General features: G+C 36.6%; 1 protein-coding gene across 2 annotated transcripts in view; it reads left to right on the forward strand.

Annotated features, from left to right (window-relative positions):
- The window catches only part of USH2A (usherin), a gene marked incomplete at both ends in the record, with an annotated part of 871,783 nt that overhangs the window by 561,225 nt on the left and 292,554 nt on the right, over window positions 1–18,004 (forward strand). For both annotated transcript variants that reach the window (XM_080698222.1, XM_080698223.1), the window contains 3 exons: window positions 3,316–3,944; window positions 12,208–12,542; window positions 13,644–13,766. In XM_080698222.1, the coding sequence (XP_080554348.1) occupies window positions 3,316–3,944; window positions 12,208–12,542; window positions 13,644–13,766 (1,087 nt within the window). The remainder of the gene's footprint in view (window positions 1–3,315; window positions 3,945–12,207; window positions 12,543–13,643; window positions 13,767–18,004) is intronic.

Genomic DNA, 18,004 nt, shown 5'->3' on the forward strand with positions numbered 1-18,004 from the left:
AAAGCTGATGAGCAAAATAGTTTCCCATAAAAGATAATTTCACTTGCCAGAATGAAATAACTTTCCCTTATTAATGCTATAATGAAATGGTCTGAAATACCAATTCGTGATGAGATCAGAAAGGATGCTTTTGTTGCTAGCTGGGGGGCGGGGGAGTTCTCTAAACAATTATACCCATGGAGCCGGCTGTGCAGTTGTATTTTCATCACCGGCCAGCTGAGCTGTGTGCCTGTCATCCTTCCCAGTCTCCCCTCCAGTGACAGCCGCATTGACAACATGTTATACTCCACATTGATTTTACAGTTAAGGAGCTGATTGTGATATATAGGGATTTTAAGAATTCAGCTGAGAGGCTGACTTTTGCCTTTTATCATTCCATTAAAATTTTATAACCATCTTTTTCATGTCATTTCATCCATGAATTCTTACTTTAGAAAGTGATAGCTACTGCTGTGAGCATAACTTTTCTCATGTTCAGAGCTTTTTTATTGTATTAGCCAACTACCCCAATTATAGTTATTACTCATGTTTTACATAATTGTGGTGACCCTTTCAACCATGCAGTAGCAGGCTAGTTGATTTGTATATAGAATTAGAGGATTCCGCTTATCATTTTAAAGCACTAAATTGAAAGAGCGCCAGGAGTCAGGTTTTAACACTTCCCTAGCCAAAGGAGCTAATTAAGTTGCTTTGGGGCCTCCTCTTCAGAATCACACAAGTTAAAGGACCCTTGTGCTAAAAGAGAGGATACCTACTCAGGCTCCCCGAGAGGGAAGCTAATAAACTGTATGCTGGCTTTTAGGAGGGGGGGCAATGAAATTGAAATTGAACATTTCTTCTCTCCCAAGATAAGAGTTCATCTTTAAGGGAAGGCTGTGTTCTGTGGGAATTTGAAGCACAAGTTCATCTCATTATCATGGATGTTTCACATATAATGCTGTCAGCATATTCAGGAGAAAGAAAAGGCTTATCCTCCTCATCACAGAAAACACACTGCATCATTGTGGCTTTGCTGGGAAGAAGCTCACAGTCTGTTGGCACATATATGAAGAATAATTATGCAGGACCCTGCTAAAAACCATAACAGAAAAAATATTCTGATTTTAAATGTGTATTATTCTTTTCTGGGGAGAGAAGTTGAGATAGGGTTAGACATTGAAGACTTAAACCTCCACCATTGATTTTCTTTTTTTTTCTTTTTTCTTTTTTTTTCCATTTATTTATTTATTTATTTATTGGTGGTACTGGGGTTCCTGGAAACCCTTCTACTTCTAGCTCCGGGCTACACTCCCAGACCTATTTTTATATCTTTATTTGGAAACAGGGTCTCTGAAGCCAGCACGGCTGGCTTCGAACCAGCGTGATCCTCCTTTCTCCCCCTCCCAAGCACAGGGATTACAAGCGTGCGCCACCCCGCCTGGTGACCATTGATTTTCTGAACTCCGATCCCAGAGGACCTTAGGGTTTTTTAAATTACTTTTTAGATTTCAAAACAACATTGTTACAAGACTCCCACTTGCTTTTCTTTGGGAAATAGCTAAATCTAGATGACAAAAATAAGTAAGAAAGGAGCTATATCCCCATTTTGATATAATAATCGTTACTGCTACTGTAGACCGGAGAACAAAACTAAGAAATGTCACAGCGGGTTTAAGAAAGCTTTAAAAGGAGGGAAACAGCAGACTGAAATGGAAAAAGTGGCCCACACCGAGATCACTCTCCGTTTAGGATTTCTCTCTGTAAAAAGGAAACATGACCAAATTGTCAGAAATGACTTGATTTCAGGGTTAGTGAACATCTTTCCCCTCCCACAGTCCACTTGGTGACAAACACCTGGATCCTGTTGTGTGGAAACGTGCTGTATAACCAGCTATTTTCCCAGCCACTGGCTCCGCAAAGCAGCGGTCGCCTTTAATATTTAGACCTTCAGTAAAACACTGAATCTCTCTCTCTCTCTCTCTCTCTCTCTCTCTCTCTCTCTCTCTCTCTCTCTCTCTCTCTCTCTCTCTCTCTCTCACACACACACACACACACACACACACACACGCACACACACACAACGCTGTTTTAAACAATTACAAAATCCAAGTATATTTTTTTAAAGATTTTCAATAAAATCTAATGTTCACAGAAATATCTCATAAATGTCAAAATTGCTGTGGGCAGAAAAGAGGGATATAGTATTTTCTTGATCTGTGGTAGCAATTTATAGATTTCAGGCTGTGGTTTATAAGAATGCTAAATGTTCTGGAATTACAGCTGTTACTGATCAGTGATTGAGCCAGATTTGTGTTATTGCACCATGTTCTTGCTTGTACCTAGAGAGCAGTAAAGCCGCAATATAATAAAAAGCACCTGCATTTTAAATGAAATTTCAATTGAAAAACTTAACAGCCCTTCAAATTGCAGAATTTAACGCAGCCCAGTAAAGCTTAAATAACACTTTGCCTCCGCAGGCTGAGGGGTTTGCATTCAAGGTGACTTGATTGTGTCGCATGGCGAAATTATTTACAATTAAGGAATTTCTCTTGAGGGCTGCAGAATATTTGCTGTTCCACAACAGCTATGCAGGCATATGGTGGGCCTTTTTCGGTATTCATGGAGCCTCCTGAACCTTTATGATAATTGAATCAGTTAGAGTGCTGAGTGGAGCAAGCATAAAACCTGTTAACCCAAAGGTCAGGTCTGTGCATTGTTTATTTATCAGTAGGTGAAAGAGCTAAATCGGCAGCTTCTGTCACAGTCGCAGTAAAAAATCACCTATAATATTAACAGGGAGTAGATAAATTGCAAAACATGGATTAGAATGATAAACAGAAGCAGATATAATATGGAATATATAATGAGAGATGCTGAAGGCTTTTACTGAGTTGTAAAATATGCAGGTTTGTTATGATAGTGTTATTGATTAAAATTAGTTACTGGGGTGCCAGAAAAATGTGGCAGAAGCTACAACTTTGGTTACAGCTGCCTTCTTCTATACATCTCATCTGGTGTCTTTCCTTCAAAATAAACAGCCTTCATGAGAGTTTTCCTCATTAACTTTCATAAAAAGAAATGATTTTAATAGAGCTCTCACAGGAAGAGGAATTTCAATTTTAGTTCAATAATATTCAACAGGTATTTTGCCCACATTGAAGAGTGAGGGGGTCATGGTTCTTGTCTTTGTGTTCTGAATTTGTTTACTTATTGGTCTTTCCAAGTATTCACTTTCATACTCTTGTAGGAGAGTTATGACTCACTTTTGCTTTATTTTTGAGGGAATGTTGGCAGTTTCCAAGAGCTATCACTTCCTGAATTTATTTTACTTTATAGAACCTGGACCTATAGACCCTCCAATTCTTCTGAATGTGAAGTCAAGAATGATTTTGGTCACATGGCAACATCCTTCAAAGTGTAATGGAGTTATCACCCATTATAACATTTACCAACATGGTCATCTATGCTTGAGAACATCTGGAAACGTCACTAATTGCACAGTGAGCCACTTAGACCCCTACACTGCCTATAGGTTTCAGGTAGAAGCCTGTACTGCAAAAGGATGTTCACTCTCACCAGAGTCCCAGACTGCATGGACGCTCCCGGGGCCACCAGAAGGTATCCCAAGTCCAGAGCTGTTCTCTGATACTCCAACATCTGTCATTATAACTTGGCAACCTCCCACCCACCCCAATGGCCTGGTAGAGAACGTCACAATTGAGAGAAGAGGCAAAGGGCAGGAAGAAGTTACCATCCTGGTAACTCTCCCAGGAAATCATTCCATGCGCTTTATCGACAAGACTCCTGCTATCAGCCCTTGGACAAAGTATGAATACCGGGTATTGATGAGCACTCTTCATGGAGGTACAAACAGCAGTGCTTGGGCAGAAGTTACCACGAGACCCTCAAGACCTGCAGGGGTGCAGCCGCCTGTGGTGCAAGTGCTGGGACCCTGGTCAGCCCAGGTAAGATACCAATTGTTTTGTCTCCTTGGCAGACATAGGGATTTACCCTGGATCCACTCTGTGTTGAACAGAGCCATCTACTGACAAAACGAATGCATTTGTTGTTTCAGGCATACACTTGAGAAACGGGGTTTTGGCCTTTGGCCCAAACTATCTTGGATTGGATGTCAGTTTTTCATTTCTCCCTGTATCCCCTTAATTATATTGTTGAGATGCTTCCATTTGCCTCACACACCTGAAATACTTTGAATGCCACAATGGGATGCTTAGCTTAACCACCACGTCAGATTTAAATAGATCAGAAAATGAGAAGGGATGGGAAAATGCAGAGGAATGAATTAGCATATTAACAAAAGTTCCCATTACCAATATTGTGATTTTTTTTTAATTCCAAGAATTGAAATGATAGGGAAAGACATAAAAATAGCCTATTACTTGGCTATCTAGATAGCATTCAATTATTCACCTCATTCTTTGGGGAATGAACTCTAGAGGACAGGATAACTACCATTGTTTTGGCTGGCATACAAACTTCATTCAAGGGAAATTAGTGTAACCAAACAGGAGGGAGTTTTGTAGCTTAGAAGCCTCTTTTGTGTAAATACACACATGCTTCCATGGATTCGATCTTGTACCACTGCCAAAAGCACTGGTACAGTAGCTTGCTCACCAGAGCACAAAACAAAGGACATTTGCATAACAGCAAAGTTCATCTGTTGGAATTATTACTTGGATCTCTGCTGTGTGTTCTCTCTTCCCACCAAAGGCAAACACTAAATGATGCTAAATAGAGAAAATTGCTGAAGAAATTTAATTTAACCTAAAACTAAAGGCTATTTTAAAAAGTCTTTATTAGTTAGTTTGAACAGGAAAATGGGCAAAGCAGCGCATGTTTTTGATAGGAATAGCAAAAGTACATGAAATTCTGTTGGTAATACTAAAAGGATATTAATGTTTAAGTACCTTATATGTAATGTTGGTTATATGAATGGGGTAATTTTAAGAATTGTTCACAGTGAAAACAAAAGCAAAGCAAAAAATTCAAACAAACCTAGAGTTATTAGTTATTCCAGAAATAACTTTTCTTTTCAAACCTGAGGAAATTTTGCAAAACTTTGGTAGCAACATCAATACATAGGATTTGACATAACAAACACTGGCCCCTCACAAAGGCCAGGCTACATAATGAACATTGTTCTGGATTCTGCCTAACAAAAATCTTTTAACAAGGCATTGCTGATTGCTGCAGATCTGAAAAGAAAAAACAAATATTTTCAGAAGAAAAATACTTCAGTGGTGAATTCTTCTTCATTCACCATATAGAAACAATGAACAAAGTATCTGAAACAAGTTGCCTGACTTTTTCTTTATATTTATTTTCTCTTTTGATTTTGCAATATCACCCAAGAACAAAACAGTGTGTGTGGCTTGTCATCTTGCTAGAGAAGTGTGGATTAACTTGGCTGGGGAGCTGAATCTCACGTAGAGCAGGGGTAGCCTGGGTCAGGGACCTAAACATCTCTAATAAGGTACCTGAAAGGTAGGCATGGTACCCTAGCAGTAACTGTTAAAAAAAAAAAACTCACACTTTTTATTAAGTTCCATTTTATAACATGGAAATAAACATTTGTTTTATTAATGCTTATTAATAAGGTTTATTAATGTTTATTTTGAATCAGTAGGACTTTTTAACTGAAACTGAATATATTTTAATATATTTTAATATTATTAAAATAACATAGTTTTGCTTTAGTATTATTGGCTCACATTGTATTTAAAAAGATGTTAAAATTTATCCAAAGTATCTTATTTTAGTGACATAGCATATCTGGTAAATAGAATTATAGGAGGATGAAACAGTGACTTTTCTTTGTAAAATACAGGATTTAAAAGTCATAATTGCAAGTAGATAAAATACCTTAAGAGGAATAACATAAGGATAGTTATTAATTCACTGGTTAAAATTTGTTCAACACTTACCATATACAGTTGTTCCAAGATGAAGGAAACTCAATAGTATTAACAAGGACAGTAACTTCAGTTCTACTGACATTTGTTGATTGATCGTCAGCACATCTTTATGAACGCTTCGTTTTAAGTGCAGGGTATAACAATCAAATACTGTCCCTAGTTACATTTCAGGTAGAATTTAATCAAATAAATATATAATATGCCCAGAAGTGACGAGTAAGAGTAGGAAATACCAGCTGAGAGGTGGAAGATAAGGATGAGAAGGGAGCCGATAAGACTCTTAAGTCTGTTGTCTGTTGCTAATAACACAAAATACTATAGAATGGGTGAGATTTAAAGAAAAATGGTTAACTTTGGCTCAGAGTTCCAGGTGGAGTGGCGGCATCTGATGGTGGTCTTTTTGCTGGCAGAATCCCAAGACATTGCAGGTCACCAGATGACAAGAGACAGAAAGGGTTTGAGTGTTATGAGTGTCTCTTCTGGTGTCTCTCCCTCTTCTCATAGAACCATCAATATTCACTCATGAGGGCTCTACCCTTGTGACCACAATCACCTTCCATGGGCTCCACCTCTAAACAGAGTCAGATTAAGTTTTTACCTTTATAATACTTCATAATGGTGATTCAATTTTCATAAGACCTTTGTGGGGCATTGGGGACAAACCCTATTCAAATCATAGCACCTCCCTAGTTCTTTTTATTTTCAGGCCATGTGGTCCTTGCACTACAAAATGCCACCTGTAAGAATCATAGTTGAATGGGAAAATAAAGGAAAAAACTATACAAAAATGAGCTAAAAAGCAAATCCAAAGTAACGATCTGTTACTGTGAAAAGAGGAGCTATGACCTGCCGCAGTCATGAATATTAGGAAGGGAAAATTGGAGCACACAGGAAAATAAACCCATATTCTTAAAATCTTACTTGATTATAAGGAAGGTAGACATATAATCTCAAAGAGATTGTGTTACCTGAGAAAATGAAAGCCATTCACTTTTGTTTGGTATTTAATTTCCTAGAAAAAAAAATTTCTTTCATTTTATATTGGTAAAAAAAGTATCAAGATTTGAAAAGATAGTTCAATAAAACTTAAGACTAACTACGTATATGAATATAGAGCTCAAACTTTTAAATAAAATATTAGCAAACTTAATTCAGCAATATATTAAAAGGGTGATATACCAAGTAAATTAGATTTGATTTTAAAAAATATAAAGATGGTTCAACAAAGAAATCTAACACCATATTTCTTGCATCAACCAATTAAAGGGGAAAGCCTGCTTTTTATTATTAGGCTTATAAAAGGAACTTGTAAAATTCAGCAGCCATTTAAAACAATATTACAAATCAAATCAAATTAGGAAGAAGAGGAATTTAAGTAGAATAAATTTAGTGTATAGATTGCTGCCCTAGCCCTGTTAGAACAGCTGGGGAACCAATGAAAAATAAGATATAGAAATAACTCAGTTGTATAACCGTGATGCAGTAACAGTTCTGTGGTGCTTTGAGAGGCCCCAGGCCTTGATGCCCCTACCCAACTTCTCACAGCCAAAGTGGGATAAAGAGAGCAAGGCTGAGACCTCAGCTCCTCCTACTTGAAAAGGTCCTCACTCAGCTCAGACAGCCAAAGCCACCAGCATGTGTCACAAGAAACGCAAGTATCACCCAGACAATGGGCCTGCCCAGCCTTATTCTGATGTGTACATTTTGTGTCACTCATTTATAGATCTGCTCACAAAATAAAAGAGTTTTTTTTTTTTATGAAAGTCTTAATCATCTTTCTTATTGGTTTTCCAAACTGGGCTAAAGTCAGGGAGCCAGGGAAAAACAAAATAAAATTTTCTTTGTATATCTTTGTACTCTTTCCCTGTATGATGTCAAAGTATAACTATAATATTTGAAATTAATAATGTTAATATTTTTAAAAGAAAAGGATATTTTGAATGATAACTCTAATTTTACTTCAATGAATTTTTATTGTCCAACTTATTTTGAAGTTTTGCCCAGAAACTCATTGTTTAAAGAATTGCTATATAGAATCAAATATTTCCACATCATTTTTTCCTCAGGTATATTCTGGTATTCTGGTATCTTCCTTTTTTTTTTTTTTTTTTTTTTTGGCGGGTCTTGGGATGGAACCCAGGAGCATTCGACCTCCCAGCTACACCCCCTGCCCTATTTTTTTATTCTTTATTTTGAAACCGGGTCTCACTGAGTTGCAGAGGGCCTCACTAAGTAGCTGAGGCTGTCCACGAACTGCGATCCTCCGGTCTCAGCCTCCCGAATGCTAGGATTACAAGTGTGTGCCACTACGCCTGGCTCGGTATCTTCTATTGATTAACTAAGCTGAGAATTATACAAAATTTGACTAGGAAATATGGCTTAATGGTACAGAGCTTGCCTAGTACGCACAAAGCCCTGGGTTCCATCTTTCCCAAACTAGAGAAGAATTACACAACTTTACACATAAACATAAGCGCAAGGATTATTTTTTCACCTTAGATATGAAGCTACCAAGGCACAAAGATGTTAAATATATTGTTCAGAGTCACATTTTTATTGTATCATTTAAAAAATTTTTTAAATTGGTATTCTATAATCATACATCTTGGATCACATATCAGAGGAATTTGTTCCTAGCCCAGTCTCAATTTATTATTTCAATCTTCATAACTGCTTTTAATTATATATTTTTTCCCTCCAGTGATAATATTGAAGATTGAACCCTCTTTTTTTTTTTTTTTTGGCGGTACTGGGGATGGAACCCAGGGGCATTCTACCTCCAAACTACACCACCAGCCCTATTTTTTATTCTTTATTTTGAAACAGGATCTCACTGAATTGCAAAGGGCCTCACTAAGTAGCCGAGGCCTTCCGCGAACCTCAATCCTCCTGTCTCATCCTCCCAAATCCTGGGATTATAAAGGCGTGTCACTACGCCTGGCTTTATTTTTTATTTTGGAACAAGGTCCCAATAAGTTGCTGACAGTCTGCTGAGGCTGGGCTTGAACCTCTATCAGCCTCTCAAGTACTGAGATTATAGGTGTGCACTGCTATGCTCAGTTAATAAAATTCGTTAAAGATGTAGTAGAATTACAGAAAGAAGAAAGTTGGTTTACAGGAATTATATATGTTACTCTTTGCAGGCCTGAAGCCAATCACCTAACTTACATGTCTTAGTTTCTGATCAAAAGAAGGATCTTTGTTAACTAAACGAAGAAATGGAAATCAAAATAATTGAGAGACACTCAAACCATTTTGATAGCCAAACCATCTCTGAAATACCCACTTTGTTTCCACTGGGAAACTATAATTCAAATGAAAAGTTTTCAACGTAAAGTTATTGTATTCAAGAACACATCTCTTGCTTTCTCAGGCCAAAGGCGTCATGATCTATGGTCTAAGTTTTCAGGAATGCAATAGTTTATAATTTTTCCTATGGGTGTGGATATGAAGAAGTTCATGGGAAATTATTATTTTGGTTTTTTGGTGGTACTAGGGTTCCTGGAAGCCCTTCTACCTCCAGGCTACACTCTTAGACCTATATTTTATACTTTTTTATTTGGAAACAGGGTCTCTTAAACCAACACTGCTGGCTTTGAACCTGCGTGATCCTCCTGTCTCCGCCTCCCAAGCGCAGGGATTACAAGTGTGCGCCACCACACCCAGCAGGTCATGGGAAATTAAATGAGCATTTTACACTTAATACATTTTGACAACACCATAATAAGTTTGGTCTTAAGCATAGAAAATAATCGAAATCTTGTACACATTTTTTTAATAATGGTTCCAAGATATTTTCAGGAAGGTGGCCAAATCAAATGCCATTTCTTTTATTCTCTTGACTATAATGACAAGATTCTTCTCCATGTTGTTCTGAAATGTTTTATATAGTCCTTAAATTTTCCTGTGGAAATAGATTTATTTCTTCTAATTCACTCCTGTCAAAAGGATATATTTTCCTTCATATATAGCTTTTGAGAAAATGAGAAAAATAGCTAATTTCCAAGTGTAAGCATTTATAGTAGAGAAAATGGGGGGAGGGTGTTAGATCTTCACATGACTGTCTCCAGAGTCATTATATTACATCTCTTCTTAATCTCTGCTGGTAGATATCTTATTAATTTTCATCTTTTAAATGCTTTTTCTCAGCCTCAGTGCTGAGTTCCAAATCAGTTCACTGTTGGCTCAACCACCAAAGCAGACAATCTCCTAAGTTTTTATTCTTTCAAATGTTGCCAAACTCTGACCTGAATTCTCAGAATATTTTGGTTTAAAGGGCAAAGAAGTAGTGAATTCCTCTGATCAATCTGGCTGAGTTTAGCTGTGTTACTGCTTCCTTTTTTAAAAAATTTATAAGTACCCAAAAGCCCCCTGAGTTTGACCTTGCCCACAGACAATGCTGCACCTCCAAAAACAAATAGGATCCTATATCTACTCTAGTACCTTTGCCTGCTTAGGGTTCTTCCAGTCTTCTGTATTTATGAGGAACATTTTAGAATGCTCTTCATCACAGCTTCTTTTTATGTAATTCTCTAAGAAGCTTTAAAGATTGACAATAATTTCAGGCCAAGCAGCAAATTTGGGGTAGCTATTGACCCTTTGTCAATTAGAAATTGCCACAGCAATCACGAGGTCAGTGCCCAGCCATCATGGGTGGGAACTCATCTTGTCACCAATTATTAACAAGAATATTTTCTTTTTTAATATATTGGAAGTATTCAAGGGCCCTGTATCTCTGAGCTATATCCACAACCCTTTTTACTTTTTTATTTTTCTTTTTTCTTTTTTTTATTATTTCTTATTTATTTATTCTTAGCAAGACCCTACTAAGTTGCCACACACTGACCTCCAACCTATGATCCTCTTATTTTCAGCCTTCAGAGTATGGGATTATAGGCATGCTCTGGCTCATTAGCAAGAATATTTGTATAAAAATCCCAGGTCAGTTTTCTTTTTGAGGAAATATTTTTCCCTTTGATTTAAGATAGAATAATTTTATCATTCCTTCTTTATTTTACTTTTTCTAATATTTTATTTTTTTCTTTCTAAAAATTTATAATAATTAAACAAAAGAGGAGATTTAATCAATCAAGAGCCACATAGATAAGCATTTCAATAGGCAAGTTGTCGCTGAAATGAACATTTTATTTCCAGTGGAAAACTAAAATTCTAATTAAAAGCTAATTTCTTTCTAACTTTGATGCACAGTTACAAATATAGTTATCAGTATGTTACCCTGTTGAAATATGCCTTTTATGGTTTCAAAATAACTGTTTAATAAGGAAAATATAGCTTAATGAGCCATAGCTATAATTATTTGCTGAACTCTACCTATGTGTGCATGAAGCTAAAAAAAATATACAATTTGGGCCCTGCTAACAAGAAGCTTACAATTTCTCTGGGAGATGAAATCTTACCGTAAGATACATATTTATGTAAGGAATACTTAACGGTGACATAAGAAGAGAAGAAACAGTATAGCACATAAGCAAACAATTTTAATGACGTATGCACCTCTTTTTAGGGCTCTTTTGCCTCCACCAACCCATGAATGTGTTAGTGCTATGCTCCTGAAAACTTTAACCAGAAAATAAGGGAAACTCTAGACATTATGTTATTTTATTACAAATTGTTATTTTTTTCCTGACATTCAAGTTCACAGGTTAGCTAAACAGGTCCACTCTTTGGTTGCCTTTTAAAAAGCTTTCTCTACATTTCTTATCTCTGAAAATAGGATGCGTTCTTATTGCTCTACCAGCTAAATTACGTACAAGCAAATTCAGGAACTCAATTGTGCATCCTTGGAAAATGCAGATAATGATCTCTCTTTCCCCCTCCACCAAAAAGGTGATGTATTTAGCATACACACTAACAATGCAAAGCAAAGAGTTCTGATGTTTCCTTTAATTGAGTTATAAACAAGAGCACTATTGAATCTACCACTGCCCTGTGGAAGCCTGTGGATGTGTGAATTTTCCATGTGTTTGCTCTGCATCCTTCAGAACGCCCACAGTGGAGATGAATCACTAAGGTGTACATGAATCTGACAATCCTAGAAAGTATCAAGACTAAAAGCCAAACCCAGGATACAGCATTTCATTTAGTTCCTGGTGTACTGCTAATTGATCCCAGACCCTCCATTACTGTCTAGTGCAAAAGGCTAAGTAGGGAGCAGGGCATTTAGAAAGTGACTTCTCTAAAAGTAAGGCAGACTGGAATTCTAGGCCTTGAGAACTTCAGTTGCTCTGTCCCTGTGTTGTCATGCTGATTCTCAGTTTATCTTCTATTTCAGGTCACTTGGGAACCTCCACTCATGCAGAATGGAGACATACTCAGCTATGAGATCCGCATGCCTGACCCCCACATCACAATAGCCAATGTGACTTCCTCAGTGCTGAGTCAATTAATTACCCATCTGGTTCCTTTCACTAACTATTCGGTCACCATTGTTGCTTGCTCAGGGGGTGGTGGGTACCTAGGAGGGTGCACAGAGAGTTTACCTACCTCAGTAACCACACTCCCCACCCTGCCTCAGGAAGTAGGCCCATTGTCGGTGATTCCAGTAAGTGAATCCTTTGTTGGAATTTCTTGGCAGCCACCACCCAAGCCAAATGGACCCAATTTGAGGTAACTATGCCTTTGGATTTTGCTATGGTCCTATCTCTCTTAAGAGATAGAAAAGGAAGCTTTTACTCATACCTGAATGTACAACTAATTCCTTACTGGGTATCCCCTCATTCATAACAATCATATTATATCATATTGGATATCTTGGCTCACACTGTACCATAAAAGTGATTTATGGTAGAAATGCCACAATAATATTGCAAATAACTAAAAGCTCTTGAAAATCCAGGCGTGGTGGCACATATTTGTAATCCCAGCATTTGGGAGGCTGAGACGGGAGGATTGTGGTTCATGGACAGCCTCAGCTTCTAAGTGATGCGCTTTGCAACTCAGTGAGACCCTGTTTCAAAATAAAGAATAAAAAATAGGGTTGGGGGTATCACTCCTTGATTTCATCCCCAGTACCACAAAAATAAAACAATAAAAAAATAAGCCCTTAAAAGCAACAATCACTATCTCTGAGGATTCTCTTCAAAATCCTTCTCTTGATTTCCAAAGTATATTTTTATTTTTATTCTGCTAGACAGACCTGATACATGTAGTGTGACATGGTTGCACAAATATGCCTCAGAATTCTAAAGCTAACACTGTAATTCTTTGGCACATTATTATTATCTGGAAACTTGTAAAGAAGGTGGTCAGGGATGTAGATAAGATGAAAGAGAGCGTTGTTATTCTAAAATGGGTTTGTAGCAACCTGAACCTGATACTTTGCCAAGAATCCAGACTTGATAATATTATCATTGTTTATAATGTATTGATGATGGAAGTCTTAGGAAATCATTAACATGGTAAGATTTTTGATTTTCTACTCTGTGTGAAACTGGCAATAAAAGGTTTGGAAAATCTGACATAGAAGAAATCTAAAAAGTTATCAGTTTTACTGCTAATCATAAAATGTGAATACAGCTGTTTCACATTAATTGAATGTCTAGCATTTGAGCCAGAAAAAATGTTTCTGAATAAACTTCATAATGATAAAATTAAGATGAAATTCTATATGTTCACACCTATCATGCACACATACCACAAAGCAACCTGAATTTTGGTAATAACATTAGTGGAGATAATCCTGATGTTCCCGCTTGTCTTTTGCTTTAGATATGAGCTTCTGAGACGTAAAATCCGGCAACCACTTGCATCAAATCCCCCAGAAGATTTAAATCTCTGGCACAATATTTATTCAGGAACTCAGTGGTTTTATGAAGATAAGGGTCTTAGCAGGTGAGATTACAAAAACTATAAAAACAAATGCTGGCATTTAGTTTGGGGCATGTTGAACAGTTCAAAGTGTCTCAGTGTCTTCATTGTATGAGCATGTTATCGGTTATGCAATAGAATATGTTTGGTTATTATCTGTGGCATTAATCATCAGACTGTAACAGCCAGTGTGCTTAATGTTTGCCATCTTAACTGCATGCTTCAAATAAGCCTTTGAAGTCGAACTTAGCCTGTTGCCTTGTCACGGCTCTATCCAGACATGAAACCTAATAGAGGAATTTGGAAATATTGAACATATATAAAACTGAGTGTTACTGGGCATTCATAAGATACTTGGTGCTTCTGGGAAGTCTTTGATTCAGTGCACAAAAGCTTACTTAGTTAACAGGACTGAGTCTTGAAAAAAAAAAGAAACAATCTAGAATGTAAAGAAGTTAAGAAATGGGCAAAAGGGAGATGACAGAAAAGAAAGAGTAGGACATGTTAGGTAGAAGGTCTGGATTTTGTTTCATCTTGTGCTTAAGAGCAAGTTCTGTGACCTCAGGCAAGTCTTTTAACCTGTCTGGGCTTTATTTTTGTTGTCCTCAAATCGAGGTGATTGGCTGGGATTAAATAACTGTTAAATCATTGTGGATCCAAACAATGCAATTAGGTTTCAAAAAATATAAATGTTATTTTATGAAAAACACAGTCACAATTTTCAGTAGCTTTTCTGTTGAGTTAGTTGTTTATGTCGACCCCTCACTAAGTGACTGGAATCTGAATCCCGTTACAGCTCTACCTGGTCTCCCCCCTCTTCCTTGCAAGGTCGTTTTGTCCTAGCCACATGTGATTCTTTTCAGCACTTCTAGCACAGTGCTCACTTAACTCCTTCCCATCACTACATTCTCATCGCCTGACCAGGTTAGCCTTCAAGTCTTGGCCTGAAATTTCTTCCTCCAAAAAGGTATCCTGACCCTTTATTTACTGGTTTAAACCAGCCTCCTTCCATGCATATCTATAGTACATCTTCTTAGGTACCACTGTTGTCCTGGCTGCTTGTCTGGATACCATGTCTTATGACATCTGCCACAGAAAGGGCTTTGTCTTCATGACTTCTCTATCCTCCATCCCTAGCCTAATGTCTGACTCATAGCAACACCTAAACACATGGTAAAAGAAATCATGTATGAACTCAGTAAAGGGTTGTTTTTTTAATTCCTCAGTGCCTTAGGCACATCAGCTATAGTGTTAATCTCTTTGGGGGAAATGAAGAAAACTCAGGAAACATTTCCTGTCCATGTTAAAGATATGTAGTGGGAAAACATAACATATATTTCAAGATTCCTTAGTGAGCCGCAGCAGGCAAATCTCACCAAGCCTCAGTATGAACCACATGAAACTGCCATCTTTGTAAGTCAAATTTGGCTGGTTCTTTACAGATCCTTCTTGTTCCAACCTAAATTATCATGGTCATTATACTCTTCTCAGCTATTTTGATGCAATATTGACTTAATTTGTATCCCTATGTAATTATCAGTTCAGTTGAAGGAATTCGTTTATTCAGCAATTTATTTTTGCATGCTATATACTGAGCCATGGTAATAAGACAAAAGATGAATTCAGCATATTCCTGTCCTCATGAAGTTCACAGCATAGTGGAGGAGCCTCCCCCACCCCATACATGGACTAATTTACATATTAATGGTTATCATCACAGTTAACTGCCAAGTCATCAATTGTTCCCTGGGATATCCTGTAGAAAAAATAGCTTCTTGTGGTCTAGGAGCTCTTAAATGCTTTAAATATGACCCTTTCAAAATAAATAAAACATAACTAACATTAATGAATCTGATTTTAATCCACAAGATATTCAGCAGAAACACAGACTCAATCTCAAAAAGTTAATTTTATTTCATCATAGAAGAAACCAAAACTTCTTAAAGAATTAGGACCAAGGCCAGAAACTTAGTTTTAAATTTAGAAGTCCACCATTCTCCATTCACTTCCTAACTTAACATCTATATAAATAAAGGGGAAAACTAAAGTAATTTTTCTCATCTTAGCTTTTTATCACCATAGCTACATTTAGAACCAGATTTTAAATGGCAGTTCTCTTGATGTAAAAGGTAAAATTAACTTAAGATTCACTGGGAATCCATTTACAAATGTATTTATGAGAGTAAGTATAAGTTGAAGTCAATTTCCTTGTTCAAGTGGGCAATTTGAATTGAGTAGGTGTTTATAATATATATTTAAAAATCACATTACTTTAATCTAAAATATTGCTGTATCCTGAAATTCAGGCCACTCTAATAAATAAGGGGTTTTTTTTTTATACTTAACTACAGAGCAGAATATTGAACCAATCATCCAGATCATTCAATTCAGACCAAAACATCTTTTGTTCTTATAATTATTGTAAGTAAGGGAATTATTCAGCTAGTTGCCTCCTTGGCTGAATTTTGTTCTGCCTGTGTAGACATGGACAGACACAGTGTAACTGTGGGTTTGTACTACTTGTCAGTTTCTAACTTTTCTTCCTAAATAATTCTGTTCAAAGTGGCCAAGTTATGGTTGTTGGGGGAACCATAACTTTGGGTTTCCTGACATTTTCATCACTTGGAAAATCCGGTGTACGTGCTCTTATTGTCTGATGCTGCCGATGTGAGTCAGGCAGGGTTTAACAAGAGGGTGACGACCTCCTTCATTTCAAGCATCAATCTACCCTTACAGTTTTCAGCACCTAAAACTGCCTTGGTTCCTAAGTGAGCAGATAAAACTAGGAAACACACTGCCGCATGTCTTCCTTTATGCTCTGGACTTAAGAAAGAACAAAGTATAAGAAATAATAGATTTTTTTCCAATTTAGGGAAAAATATTGACTGGTAGATTATCATTACTTAGCTGTCTGTCATTCAGTTTATGAAGAAAGCTATGTACTAATTCCTATTCTTTTCAGTTATTTGTAAATTTCTCAGGGTATTTCTTTTACAGTGACAGTTCAAATAGAGATCTCCATATGATTTCTCAATAATTTACTAATTTCTATTATCTTTAAATGAAAGCACTCAGAATTAGTAGATTTTCATCTTATTTTCAAAGGAAGGTTGGACTTGTTTTTAATATTTAAATGCTTAAGGTAAATATATGATAAACTTAAGTTTAAATCTTATTGACATTGATTCTAATTTTTTAACTTACTTTCCAAAGTGAAAATGTTTTAAATTCCAAAGGAGAATACAGTTTTTGTGGGAGAAAATATTCAATGAATAGAACCTTCATTCAGCTTTTTTGAAATCAGATAAAATGGATAAAATGTGCATAGATGAGATTTTCTGCTTTGCTACTAGGAGACTGGGACAGTTTCATGACAAGTGTTTTTATAATATAAATAAGTTGCAGTTGGAGCTACTAGGCAGGAAAGTTAACATTGAGAGGCAGGGAAGGAGAGGGAAGCAAAGGGATAGCCTTCTCCATGATAACCAAGGTGAAGTCAGTTCTTTAGCTTCTTCCTCCATATCAAACTATGAATAAAAGTAATGAAAGCCAGCTTATGTCACCCTGGGTATGCTAGCTCATAGCAATGCACTTAATTCATAATGACTGGAAATGTGTCTATTCCACATTCACATTAAATTGGTAGAATTGCGGTCCTTTCTCCATTGGGATTTTTTATTGCTTTAAATTTTTCTTATACTATCTTTTTATCTATGTGTCATCATATTAAATGTTACCTCAAAAAAGTGAGTCTCTAAATCTGGAAGAATGAACTTTGTCATTAGAAGGGTTCTTTTATCCAAGAGTTTTCTTTAAAATAAAAAAAAAAACAACTTTATGTTTCTTTCCAATGTTGATGCCATCGTAGAACATAGATGGAAATGCTAGCAAAATTATTTTAGTTATGACTTATTCCAGTAACATCTAGATAGCTACAGAAGCAGCAGCAACTTTCACTCACAGTCTAAAAAGTGTCATATAAAAGCCTTCCAGTGTAGTAAATATTGCTCTTTCATCCAAAAGCAAATATCTTCATTGAATTTAAAAAATCAACAAGTAAGAGGTTTAAAGATCATGTACCTGACATCAATGGAAAAATTTAATAAGTGCAGATTTAACCAATGGAAACAGTATTGTATTTTCATTTATTTTCTTATTTATTTATGCCCATAAAGATGTGAGGATGTAAAGAACGGCGTGCCATGTAAGGTTTCTCAAATCCTCATTTGTGTATGATTGAGCTCCAGCAGACTTTGTGTTGT

This window comes from Muscardinus avellanarius, assembly GCF_963383645.1.
Source record: "Muscardinus avellanarius genome assembly, chromosome: 7".
Classification (NCBI taxonomy): domain Eukaryota; kingdom Metazoa; phylum Chordata; class Mammalia; order Rodentia; family Gliridae; genus Muscardinus; species Muscardinus avellanarius.